This window comes from Branchiostoma floridae, chromosome 2 (genome assembly GCF_000003815.2).
Source record: "Branchiostoma floridae strain S238N-H82 chromosome 2, Bfl_VNyyK, whole genome shotgun sequence".
Taxonomy (NCBI): domain Eukaryota; kingdom Metazoa; phylum Chordata; class Leptocardii; order Amphioxiformes; family Branchiostomatidae; genus Branchiostoma; species Branchiostoma floridae.
This window is the reverse complement of record NC_049980.1, coordinates 28,236,796-28,250,665: the sequence shown is the minus strand read 5'-3', so window position 1 is coordinate 28,250,665 and position 13,870 is coordinate 28,236,796. Positions and strand designations below refer to the sequence as shown.

At 43.5% G+C, this 13,870-nt stretch overlaps 1 protein-coding gene across 2 annotated transcripts in view; it reads right to left on the bottom strand.

The window, feature by feature from the left end:
• LOC118407565 (low-density lipoprotein receptor-related protein 2-like) overlaps positions 1 to 12,141 on the bottom strand; it is a 54,174-nt gene extending 42,033 nt beyond the window's left edge. The window contains exons 1-14 of one of the 2 annotated variants that reach the window (XM_035808048.1): positions 11,907 to 12,141; positions 9,328 to 9,441; positions 8,297 to 8,398; positions 7,585 to 7,704; positions 6,617 to 6,711; positions 6,185 to 6,285; positions 5,048 to 5,328; positions 4,342 to 4,518; positions 3,497 to 3,637; positions 2,983 to 3,093; positions 2,503 to 2,619; positions 2,033 to 2,134; positions 700 to 816; positions 262 to 393 (exon numbers count right to left, since the gene is read on the bottom strand). In XM_035808048.1, the coding sequence (XP_035663941.1) occupies positions 262 to 393; positions 700 to 816; positions 2,033 to 2,134; positions 2,503 to 2,619; positions 2,983 to 3,093; positions 3,497 to 3,637; positions 4,342 to 4,518; positions 5,048 to 5,328; positions 6,185 to 6,285; positions 6,617 to 6,711; positions 7,585 to 7,704; positions 8,297 to 8,398; positions 9,328 to 9,441; positions 11,907 to 12,009 (1,813 nt within the window). In that variant the 5' untranslated portion in view covers positions 12,010 to 12,141. The remainder of the gene's footprint in view (positions 1 to 261; positions 394 to 699; positions 817 to 2,032; positions 2,135 to 2,502; positions 2,620 to 2,982; positions 3,094 to 3,496; positions 3,638 to 4,341; positions 4,519 to 5,047; positions 5,329 to 6,184; positions 6,286 to 6,616; positions 6,712 to 7,584; positions 7,705 to 8,296; positions 8,399 to 9,327; positions 9,442 to 11,906) is intronic. The other variant, XM_035808059.1, reaches the window with a different exon arrangement.
• Positions 12,142 to 13,870: the final 1,729 nt, after the last annotated feature.

Below are 13,870 nucleotides of genomic sequence, written 5' to 3'. Positions count from 1 at the left end.
TAGAGTCTGACCAGTAGAAGGGCTGCTTGAAGTTTAGTTTAGTCAGGTTACGTCATGTCCTACTAGAAAATAAATGTTACGTATCTGCAGTTTTGTTCTCGTCTACATACCCAGATAAAAGTGGGCGATTGTTTATTTCTACTTTTTTAGTTAGATTGTCTAATCTTCATCGACGTTAAGAAAGACATCAACTGATTATAATACCTCACGAAGGAACAAGTTCTCAAGGAGATAATGATCACAAAAGCTGTATTACAGAACCTTGCGTTGATGCCGGAGTTGTACTCTGAGACATTGCGGCAGTCGTGGTCATCGCCTCTGTTGTCAGGGTCGCAGTAGGAGGAACTGTTGTCCACTGCTCCGTCATTGTCGTTGGCAGGATAGTCGAATTTTCTGTGTTAAAAATTATACCTATGGTCAACGTTTGAGCTTCAGGAATATAGATTATGTCACGGATCGGCTTTTTTAAAAGAACGTTTCAGAACCATGACCGCAATTATTATCAAATGAAGTAAATTGTATCCCAATTCCATTGTATCCCAATTCTATTCCATCTTACTACATTCTAGTTCTCCTGAAGCATCAAATAGTCTCCTGTAAAGTCGATCAGTCTCGTTGAGTGGTTGTTGTAATATAGCAGAAGATGCCGTAAGTTTTACCTTGTACAAAATAAAGTTTTTTTTTTCATTCACTACTCACTGATGCCGCAGTCGGCCTCGTCTGTGCCATCATCACAGTCCACATAACCGTCACACACCCAAAACGGCGGGATACACTGCAGACCGCATCTGATGAAACTTGCGGGTCTGCAGGGGCCTGGTCGGACAGCAAAGAGCATGAGATCAGCAAGTACCTTATCACTCATGCCAGCGTGCGTAGGCTGCGTACGTTAGCGTATTCCCATTTCGTTGCAAATAAGTTAAGAAAATGGACAAAGAAACATAACATCCAGGCCAGCAAAAGACACGTGCGCTTTTACAAAACTTTGTGAATTGAATGGTAGACTATGCACAAGAATTACACTGTTATTTAGGTACGTTATACATTTCTCTATGTAAACGCCAAAAGGTCAAATGTGTCTTGTGATTGGAAACTAAGAGATGTAAAAAAATATTATGCAAACTGGCCAAGTGTGGCTAAAGCCATATATCGGTCTAGAAGTTCATCCAGATGGCATACATGTAGAACAATGACATGAACATGGCATGTAGAATGGCATGAACATAGGAATTCCAATTATAAATTCGATGTCAGAATGACTATTAGATCGAGAGAGTACCGAGATACTTACAATTAAGATATCATACTTTGATTTATACATATACATATAGAATAGAACACGGTGTATTCCGCATCACCCGAGGTCCCAGCCTGACGGCGGGTCGGATCGCACTAAGGCTGATTTATGTCATACCCACCTGAGAAAACCCATGTTTTAATGCGAAATGTGCCAGAAGTTGAACAAATTTGGTGCCCTCGAACAAAAAGTGTTGCAACAGCAATGTTCCAACGTCCGAATCAGGTATTCGAATTGCCAACTGTGCCACACTCGGCCCGCTCGAAATGGTTCGATTTACTCGAAGAAAGCCTGTGTGATACGCCTTTCGAACCTGTGCGATACGGAAGTTATGGCCCGGTCCGGAACACCCGTATCGAACGTTTTCGCGTCACAGGTATGACATAATTCAAATTTATTACACACTATGTTGATTGGTTATCTCTCTTTACTTTGTTTCTCGCGATGCATGTTTGGGAACTTTCAATGATTAGTTGCTTCCCTTATTCCGATCGCACAAAATATAACCTGGTCATCATAACCTAGTCACTTAGTCCCGGGCGGACTATATATCTTTTTTAACTCGTTGTTAAAATCAACCATGGACCCGGCAACAAAAAATGTCGTGAAAACACTGATAGGGACCCCGGCAGTCCACCGGGACAAATTTGAGGTTTCGGGTGGGCCCTGCCGGGGCTACACACCAGACGGACACGGGCGCAATTGTGAAACAAGCACGTAACTCCGGCTACTTACAGCCAAATTCGTCGCTTCCGTCTCCACACTGACTCCAGCCGTCACAGACGAACTCCGGTCGTACACACACTCCGTTGTCACACGTATGCATGCCAGTACAATCTGACAGAGGGCGATACAATTTGTCAATGCCAATTCGTAAAAAAAAATGAACTACAGTAGCACTGTTAAACATAGTAATACTATTAGGGGAATCTTGACACCAAAACGCTTGTTATTAATTTTTGTTGACAAAATCATTCTGAGCCTTTCCGAGCAGAACAGACAAATCACGTCATATAGTGACTGAGTTTATCTGTGTTACCCACAAAGCAAATTAACATAGTATTACATGTATGTACCCACACAATGGTTTGTCAATGATTTGCCCAGGTACGCCGACCAAGAACTCGCAAAAAAGTTTTCCGTTTTTTATTTGTTACCGGATACGCTACAGCCGCCAACCCCTCGATAGTACAAAAACATCTTACTGCAGTTCTGTTCGTCCGCCAGGTCTGCACAGTCGACCCAGTAGTTGCACACCGATTCTTCGTAGAGACATTGGAAGCCGTTGTCGCAGGTCAGGTAGCAAGGGGGATAAAGGGTTGCTAATAGGGGAAGTTAGGACATGTCAGAGTTTGGTAAAATGGTTGTTGGACAATACTACGTGAACTACGAAATGCTTTTGGTATAGGTTTCCCTGTAGTTCAAACTTACAAACCAAACATGTTAAACAGTGACTCTCTCTCTCTCTCTCTCTCTCTCTCTCTCTCTCTCTCTCTCTCTCTCTCTCTCTCTCTCTCCCTCTCTCTCTCTCTCTCTCTGTGTAAAATATATAAGAAGCTGACGTTGAAAATATTGTGGAGCAGCAACTTACATCACAAATATTATTAAGTTCTGTTTAATAGGCGTGTAGGCTTGAATAAGAGGAATGTACTGATGATATGAAACAAATTTATATCAGCACTCACGGCAACCGATTTCATCCGATCCATCTGTACAGTCCTCGTACCCGTCACACTTGTAGCTTTCAGGGTAGCAGCTGCCGTCACCGCAGGCAAACGCGTTCTTTTCTGAACAACCTGCGCGGAATAATATTGCATGTACAGTGTCCTATCACCGTGTCCAATGAGTTTTTATCCTTTCAGACATAGACAGAAGATTAGACAGAATTTCGTCACACAACACCAAGATACATCCGAGTGTTACAACATTTTGATATATGTATAAATTGCATTTATAGTCTGGTACGAAACTTCATGCGGAGAACGATGTTCGCATATCCCCGAATCTCGTTCCCAATGTGAAAGGAAGTTTTCAGGTAAGAAAGATGATCGAGTCTCTGGCAACCTTCTGATAATCAACAAAGCACATGCGACAGAAGCTCGTAGGCTGTCTGACAGAGGCTTGTTCATATTGGCAACATGCTCAAATTGGCAAACATTGTACCGGTTTTCACAACGATCACAATCGAGCTGCACCTACCGACTTGACCACCAGTCTCAATTATGTTGTCCATCCAAGCGATGTACCGAGAGGTCCTTACGTAGATGCCGGGTTTGAACTCTCTGGCACACCCCCTCCCCCAGCTGCCGATGCCTGCCAAGTACCAGCGGCCATCGTCTCCTGGAATATAACGCAATAATCGTTCATTCGATTAAACCCTTTAATTGCCTAGTGGCAACAAGTCTCATTGCTGTTTCAGTGTAATAAAATAATTATGGTACATTTTTTTCATTACAGAGAAGGGTGTTTAATTTAGTATTTTCCCTTTGACTCCCATTTTACGTCCCACCCGAAAGACGTGTGCAACCCCGAATGAGATGGCCCACCCAGGACTGAACCGGGATATCTCCGTTACCAAGTAAGGCCAAACGTAAGGCTACTGAACATGCAGTGTAGCTTCAGGGGCATACTATTAAGGCTAATGTCACATCTCCACAAGGGGCCCGGCCGTCTTGATATATAATAGTTTATATGAATCATCTACATTTACCTTAATGATATGTGTTAGCAAGAGTTTTGGGAACGAGAAGTGCACTATAAAAGACAACAAAAACATAAAACGGACCAACAGTAATTTAACATCATGCCTTGTGCATATCTATTGGCATTAACTTTAATTTTTCGTTTCCGCAAACAGCCCAGCCGGGCCCCGGGCAGGAAATTTGACGTAAGCCTAGAACAATGCCATTGTCCAGTTCTCAGAACTAACGTTGCGAAGTGAAATATAACACCAAGTGTGATCATTTCAGTTACACATATCCCTATGAAACATGTACAGTAAAAGCCCTTCCCTCTGGTCGCTACAGACGCCTCTCCAAACCAACCTGCGCAGACCAGGGGCGACCCCGAGTCTCCGTAGCACGCGTCCTTCCCGCCTTCCCAGTGTCCTGCACAGATCATGTTGTCCCTAATGCGGCCGTTGTAAGAGGGCTCACTGTTGCAGACTTCAGTCGGTATCACCCCCACCTTCAACTCCTGCAGCACGTCCGGCTGGGGCCCATCTGGGAGATGTTCAAAGAAAGGCACTAAATGAATCAAACTTTATGAAGAAAGTCCTTATTCGTTCGCTCCTTCGATCTCTTGCACACTTACTCATTCACTCCGATCCCTTGTTATCTCACTCACTGACTCACCTACTCACTCAGTCACTAACTCACTGACTCACTCACCTATTCGCTCACGCAGGTACTCGATCGGTTCTAGGTACATGTGCTTTAAGAAATTGAACCAGGCAAAGCAACGGTCTTCCTCGAGTCAAGGCATGGGTGCTTCATATAAAACGATAACTTCGTCAATAGAGTTGATTTCACGAGTGCATGCACTTAGAAATTGTCTTGAAGGTTCTATATTGCTTATAAGACATAATGAGAGGAAAACCGAATGAACCTTTTCCAGTAGCGTGTATGTCGGGTGAGCGACACAGCCAGGCACATATAAACTCACGGCGTCTTGGTCCACAAGCAGGGCCATTAAGCCACTGGTACTAGCTGCGCACTGTACTTGAATGTGCAATTGTTGATGGAAACTCACCCTCGGAGGTTCTCCCCCAGCCCGTGGCGAAGCAGTAGGAGTTCTCGTCCAGCCCGACCGTTTCGTTGCTCCCGACACAGAGGTAGTTGATGAAGTTGTTCTGTTCAAACTTCCTGTCGAGCTTGACAAGTGCGATATCGTTCTCTTTGGTTCCGTCATCGTGTTCTTCGTGAAGGTAGACCCTCTCCACACCGGCCACGACTGCCTGGGAGTTTGGGGGACCCGGATGCTCCAGGTGATGTTTTCCTGCCAGAACTCGGACTGTCTTCCAATCCTCGTAGCTAAAACGGTACATCAAAATTACCGTTAATCGTGATTTGTCGAGATCTAACGTCGACCTGTCCTTGAAGTTAGCGCAATCTCTGATGTGATAAACTCGACAAACAAAACCAAATGGCTCAATACGTCGATCGCTCAAGCAAATAGATCTGTCAAGCAAATAAAAATCTGTCGAGATACTGTACTTAGTAACTGTTATCTTGCTTAACCGCCTAAAAGAGGACATGGAAGATCAAAGCTAATATAAACATGAAAATCTGTATCTGTATCTGTATCTATATAGCCGGTAGAACCGCCATTCGGCGTAACACACCAGCTTCGCAGGCACGCGGTGCGGCAGCAGCTGGTTATATTACACTGAACGATCCGTCACACCTAACAAAATCCAGTTATATTGGGACAAAATTCTGGTAACTGGTAACATCAAAGTGCATGAACCATTTCTTTGCCAAGACGGGGGTCGATACCGACTTCTGTTCAGATGACATAGGCTTCGGGTCATTTATACTTGAGAAGGATCAGATAACTGATCATAAGATAGTTCATGATCGCTTTAAAATTTACTTGAATGGCGCATAAAATCTGTACTAGGTAAATATAATGCCTTTAATCATCATGCATTAATCAACATCATCCTACGAGAAACTCAGTTTGCAGAAAATCATGTCAATCTTCCAAGGTGAGAACGCTTGATTTAGATTCTTCTGCGTCGTTCAGACATCATCAATTCACTACTGTGTTACGTTCCAAGTGAACCGAGTGTATCAAAGATGCAGGACATCGTACTACAATATAAAACTCAGCTGCATGTCATACACCGAGAAGATGTGTGTTTCGTATATTTTAGTCTATACTCACTCGTCATACATCAAGCAGTGCGCTGCTATGACCACCCATTCAGCATTCAACAGTGTACCTCCACAGAACGGCCCTCTGCCGTACGTCCGCTTCAACTGAACCTAGTAACGGTGTGATATGTGGAAATGTACTAATTAAAATAGAAACTCGTGTAAACATCATTAGAAGATGCCACAAGGAAGCTGCTCTCTAGTTCAATATGCTCTTGTCAATTTGCTTACGGAATCTCGAGCTTGGTTTCACTTTTATTTATTTTTCTTACACGCAGAAGCAGTGATGATCTTTCCAGTAGCTTTTATCCCTGTTAGCCTGTGTTTACACAATCTCTCGCTGGCTGCGGTTAATTACCCCCTCTTCTAGGGCGACGGCAATTGTAGGGCCGGCCGATTTTAGTCAGGTTTTAGTCAAATTACAAAAAAAAACGACATTTACCTGCCAAGGCCAAGCCCCGTAGATGGCGTTTTCTCCACCAACAATCTTGTCCTCGTCATCTGGCAGAGTAAAGTTCCTCCGGCCGCAGCCCGTAGCTGGAATGATTAAAGTTTGGTCATAAGGAAGGAAGTTTTCCTACCCTATCCAACACCTTTTGTACGGAATGTTTCTGTCCTTGCCCCATTTGCTAATTCATATCTTCACCGGTTTGCCTGCACATGTCTATATTCACTTCTTTATCCTCAATTCCTGACAGATTAGCCTTCGACTAAAGGATATCTAAATAAACATAGACTAAACACAATACATGGCGATTAAGGCTAACGAAACATTTCCAAACCCTGGTTCGACCGGGCTGTTTGTGGAAACAAAAATTAGAAATGTATGCGCGCATGCGTGAAAATTTATACACAAGTAAAGCCCACGACTATTCTCTTCACGTCTTTCTTATTGTTAAATAGATGATGGTTCAAACTCTTCTTCTGGATAATATCAAAATTTTATTCAGACATTTCGGAAGACATCCACCTTCCTTCCTCAGTGAAATGAAAATGAAGACAAACAATTTCTCGGAACAAAGAATAATTCTTATGTTCTAAATAAACAAAAAAGGTAACGGCTAAAGTGTTATTAATCAGGCTTTAGTAAAATTGTTTCTTATTGTTATTGGGTACTAGGCTAATTACTCTCTCTTCGCAGCCAGGGAGCTCGCAATCGGCTGGGCTAAATCGCAAGCGGGGCTAAATCGCAAGGGTCTGGAGCGAGCTGCCATTCAGCGCCACTAAGGTGACCTCAATACGACCGTAATTGCCCCAGGTGCGGTCATGGGACTTAAGGTTCCGAACCACTCACATAGGGAGGGACCTTTACTCTTTTCGATTTGTAGTTTGGTGTCTTTCATATTATACTTTTCGTTCCCGAAAGCCGCCCGGCCGGGACCCGGTTTGGAAATTTGACGTAGGCCTTACCAGCCTCGCAGCCGGCCTCATCCGCCCCGTCCGAGCAGTCGGAGTGACCGTCGCACCGATGGATCACGTGATGACAGCTGCCGTCCGGGCAGGTGAACTGGAACTGGTCAGAACAGGTGCCTGGAAAAGTTGAAGGAGACATGACAGGGTGCATTTTGCTCCGTACAAGTCTAAGAATATTGTTCAGGGATGGTTTATGTATTTGGCCCCTCGCTGTAGGTACCATTTATAGACCATGTACACATAGTCTACACCTTTTGTATAGATTAGTCTTTATGTACGTAGAATATTGCTATTGACTGCCATTTTGTCTATGTCATATTCCATTAGCATTGTCTTTACCTCTAGCATGGCTGGTCCTTTGTAATGACAACAGGCAAGTTTGGCTGTGCATACTTTTGCTGAACTGCCAAACCAAGACATAAATTAAATGAAAATCTAGCATTCGCAACTATTTAAGATCAGGAGTGTTCAACACAAAATTAAGGCATTGCTATCGGATCATTCCTCAGTCGAAAGACCACATCAATAGAATCAGGGCATGAAACATGCACAGCATTAGCATTTTCTTTGTCTCTAGCATGGCTAGTCCTTTGTGACAGCAACAGGCAAGTTGGGCTGGAAATCTTAGCATTTCTTCTAACGTTTGCACTTTTTGGTTCTATAATTTGCCCAGGTCCTACATAACGAAAGGACAACTATCTGAACTCACAGTTGATCTCGTCGGTTTTGTCTCCACAGTCATTGTCACCGTCGCATACCCAGGATCTCGGCTTGCAAAGGCCGTTTCCACAGCGGAAGCCGTCCAGGCAATCTTCAATAATTAGCAATAGAAATTTTGTTAGGTCTAAGACGTATCTTGTGCAGATTGCAAATAACCTGCATCCCTACGCCACATCTACACTTAAGTTAAAGTACCAGAGCCTTGGATGAATACAACTTAGTTTTGATCGTCCAAGCAGGACCGAAAAAGGCAGGGAATTGAAACTGGATCGTAATGGCCTGCCAAATACAATTTGAAGCCACACAAAAATAAATGATCATAGAAAAAATATATATGATGAACCCAGCCCTCATGCTCCCGCATGAGCCAAAATGTCAGAATTACACGCTAGTTCAACGAAAGTCAACATTTGCAAACGAAAGGGAGTCGGGCGAAACTCGCCAGTCTGACGGGCGTACACCATCCTATTTGCGACCTCGGTATTAGCGCTAGCGAGAATCGTGCGATTTTTGAAGGTGAAAATCGATTATGAATCGTCGGATTGACGTCTGAATATTGACCTGTACTTGGGCGAAGTACGGACGACTTACGTTGGACGACACGGTAACGAGCTCTGTGACATCAAAGACAACAGATGGCTGATGTCAAGAACAAGTTTCGGTGAACAGCGATCATCGGCCGACTCCGTAAAGTCGCCAGCAATTCCCGGCCTGAAATCGCGCGCTGATCGAGAAACACCGGACTTATTACTGCCGAAAATGTCATTTAGAGCTCGTAAACTCGTCGTCCGATCGATTTTCGCGCAAAATGAAGGGGTTATTCTAGACCTACCGTAATTACAGTCCTCATCGGTCCCGTCTCCACACTCCGCCGTACCGTTACACCAGGCGGCCGCGGGGAGACACGTCCCGTCACCGCAGGAGTGCTCAGGCGGACTGCACCCTGCTATATGATTGATTGATTGATATAACGCACACAACAGTGTACCGGTACCCACCCCTATAATATAACAGACCTACCATAGTTACAGTCCTCATCCGTCCCGTCTTCACACTCCGCCGTACCGTTACACCAGACCTCAGCGGGGAGACACGTCCCGTCACCGCAGGTGTACTCAGACGCACTGCACTCCGCTGTAACACATACCAAAGGAAAATTTGCAGTGGTTTCTTCAGTGAATAATTTCATCAAGTTAGTAATCACAAAGTTATTGATGCACAATCATGAATTTTAATCATAGCCCTGACGAGGATGACCGATGGTCATCGAACCGTTGGCTCTTAATAAAATTCGTGGTTGTGCATCAAAAACTTTGTGATTAAGTGGTTTCTTGTATACGGAGGGAGGACACAGTTCGTAGAACGCAAAGCTGTCAACCTTTGGTAAAGGTGAAGCTACATTTGAAATTTTCAAATTGGCTTTCGACACGTTTTATAACCAAGCACACCAGATCACCCCTGCTCTTCTCGTGTTGTTGCTTTTTTGCGTGTAGCCCGGAGTCCAGCTATGTTCGCTCTGGTCCGCTCCCGAAGTCCCTAAAGGTGCACTCTCACCGGATGTGGGGCACGCTTGCGGCATTGCTGCGTTCGTTCACTGCGTCACTGTTTTGTTATTTTCTCCGATTTTTTTATAATTCAGATATTGCGTAATACGTAAAAGTATGGCATAGAAGACGAAAAAATACACAAGTGTGAAAATTGGTTCTTTATCTCTGAAATTCGTTCAGTATCTTTCGAACCCCGCAATTCCGCAAGCGTGCCCCCCGTCCGGTGAGAGTGCAACTTACCCCGCGAACAAGGCTGGACTCCATGCCATTTTGCGTGCTGACGTCCTAACCGCAGAGAAGTGACAATTGAGAGCACAAGCAATTCATGTTTTCACTGTAAAAATGTGGTTCCCAAATATGCCCCGGATAAGCACCTTTAACAATTGAATAACCTCGCACTCGTCCATGCACAAAATTTTGCTAACAGATTTTGAAAAATAACAATTTCTCATTTTCTGTAAGGCCATGTTGATTTGATTATATGTATGACGTCCGCGCGCGCGCATCAATTTTGATTGTTTAGAATAGGCCAGCTAGGTTTCAACCATAATGTAAATCGTAAAAAGCAGCTTCAAAAGTAGAAAATGTACGCCATGGATTGCAAAACAAATATCAGAAAACGTGTAATAATGTCAAAGGTCAAAGAGATTTGAAAGAACAAAAAAAAAAGAATCTATTGTTCGATATACTATATTCTGAGTGTTCGGTCATATTTTCAACCTTCTGCTACTTATATATCATATTGAAGGCAACATTTTTTTTTGGGGGGGGGGTCAACTTTTTTATTCTCACGCTCGCATCAGTTGTTTTGTCTTCCCAGAGGATGCCATCCATTTAATGAAATCAACAGAAAATTAGCCATGATACGAATCACACTGAAAGGCATAGCAATATCACCACAAAGGAAAACGGTATAAAGTTAAGAGATCAGCAACGCAAGGCAAAGAAACGCACACTATCCCTACACTCTATGACACTTTAGCGAGAACTGTACGATACCACTATTGTAAGGATAGAAAGAAAGAGGAGAAAATGTCCATTCTGTGCATAATATTATGAAAGGACAACTTACAAGCTTGGAGACGTACTAATACACACCTTTGTTACCCTAGGATATGACAACAAAAGTAGCCCGGTGGCAAGTCTGAGTGTTACGATAAACTCAAAACAGACGTTTTCATACATAAATTTTAGAGCTGTTGCGAAATTTGTGCAGCGACTGCACTAGGTGGTTTTAACAAAGCTTTGCGTTACACATACATGGCTTAAAGTGCGGAGAGTTGATACAACAAATCAACCTGCTAACCGTGTGAAAATAGTGTATTAATTACATCGGCAAAAATGGCCGACGGACAGTTGTACTGGGTGGGTTGAAAAGTATTCATTCAGGTTAATTCATTTTATATATCCAAGCCCTACGATCCTTTTCAATCTGGTTTGTTCTTTGACATGCCGCACAGGTTCCCTCGAAGTGTTGAAATGATTTCTCGTATTGTGAACACCTCAGTTTATTCTAAAATTTACCTGTTGGTTTCAATGCATTTTGTCTAAACAGCCAACCACACTCATCCATCACTTATTGTACTGTGTTAGACCTACTCTCCCACATTGACCTGTATTTAGCTTGTAAGGGCATCGAAGTACGATAATGGTCTTTAATCAATCAAAAACGACATTGTATCGATCCTTTTTCTTACCTCGAATGATCCGTGACTATATGCCTGAGACAAAGATTAAAAAAAAGTACCCTGCGGATAGTCGGCCAATTTTAACGCCTTGTTTGCTATACATGCATGTCATACTCACTAAACCCCCCCCCCCCCCTTTCCACTAAACGGCTATCGCCGAGCGACCATACAGCGAGCAAACTTAGTTTTGTTTAACCCTTGATTTCATAACTGGAACATAATGCAGTATTTCAACAAAACACACATTACACAACATCTCGATGAGCGATCTGTCAAATCCTTGATCGCTTGGTAGTTACAGCGCTGTTGCACGTTCTAGTGGAAAGGGGGCGTTAACACAAGTTTGTTCATGAGCTGTTTTTACCTTCTGTCCTCCCCACGCTTGCAGGCACCACCGGAGCGACCGCTCCCACAATCACTACCACAGCCACCACATGTACACCGAGCAGGCGCCACGTCCCAGCCATGGTGTCCGTCAGGACTGTCGACAGAGGCGGGTACCTTGGAGGCAGAGCTTGTGAAGTTTAGTCCGGTCAGACAGCTTGCGAGGATGAGTGAGTGAGTGAGTGAGACAGCCCGTACGACTCCGGGACATGCAGGGTAGGAACCTGTGTCCTCTCCTGTCGCCTGAGGTGGAATGTTCTCACGACGTGACGACTTGTCTGAGCCCATGCGCACTCAGGTTGTTTGCAATATCAAATCTTGATGGAATGTCTCCGGATCAGAAACGTGCGTATTGGGTGGCAGTCTATCGTATCAATCGGCATATATAGAGGTTATATAATTTGCATATTTTAAAGACGATAGACAATAGTTACCATCTCGTAACTTGCAGATATTGACGGAAAGTGTGCGGTAAATTTTACTGTGTGCATATTGCCGCAGAAAACGAAGTGTTTATACATTTGTTAAACATTTGTGGTCATTTCTGGTGGGAAAGATGATACCGGACTTAATCCGGACACGTTATCGATTACGTGTAGTGATCACAAAGGTTAGCCCTTCAAACTAGCGGACTGGGAATGTTAGTCCCCTGTTCTCATGTGTCGTTGTTCTACTTCTTCTACGTACTTTTCAGAAAGAAATATTTGTCCGTCGTGTCTTTTTGACCAATCTGTCATTGCACGAAAATTTCAAGTGGTATTTATCTAGCCTCTACCAGGTTCCGCGGAACGGTGGTTAATTGTAGAAATTGGACAAATAAAGTCAATAGTACGCTGGGGGAGTCGGCCGGCCAGAGGAGTCTTACCAATGGTGATGAACGCCAGGTAAAGTCCCGGTTACATATAGCCGAACAATTGGCCTCCCGACCTAGTCTCTACCAGACTCCGGATCGCTAGAAAATCGTAGAAATGGAACAAATAGCCATCCAAGTTTGGCGTTCTGAGTTTCGAGCAGTCTGACCAGTTTTAGGCCACGCCTATCGTATTGCGCAAACCATGTGCTAACCAAGTCCCAACCATAAAATGATTTACTCCTGACCGAACCCCGAATGTTTCTAACCTACTCCCAACCATCCCCGCGGCCTAGCCACAAACTTCCGACTCTCTTCTGATTCTAAATGCTCCCTAACCCTCACTAAGATGAGCATAATCTGCAATTTTTAGAAGAGGGGTTATTTTCGTTTTCAAATAAAATAATCGATTCTTTTCAACTATGGCACACTCAACAAAACGTGAGATTTATCAATAGATACAAGAAAATTGTATCGACACCGTTTATGGCCTAAGGAAGCCATTAACAGGCGTAGCTGACATCCATCGCTACTACTTGGCAACTACAGGTACTCTCAGGCATACACATTGGACTAATTACCTGGGACATACGTGTAATAACAAAACCTATCACAACAAGCTGAAGCATATCATCACATTTTATACGTTGTTATAAAGCGTTTTATTGTTGGCAAATAGTAGTATGATATCAATTCAGTTGTACCCGAATTTCAGAAATACAGTCTTTTAAGATCATATATCGTGAGTACAGTATAACGTTATAGATATGTCTGCTTAGAAATGTTGGTATTATACATTACAAGATAGGTCAGTATATTCTTGAGTTGGAAGTAAATACGCCTGGGAAGGGGAGTTGAAATCAATTTATTATCATTGCTTGTGTACAGAGCATGGAAGACACCGGTACATGGATTTAATGCAGCACTCTAAAGTAAACCCCAAGAATTACGCTGTGTACAACTGCCGAATGGCCGTAGCCGAAATAAAGCCGGCGAAATTCGTGTCAGCGAAACCGGAGCTCAAAGATCCAACACACTATTAACGTACGTAAGTTGCAGAATGTATTCACATGTGTCGGTCACGCTAATTCTGC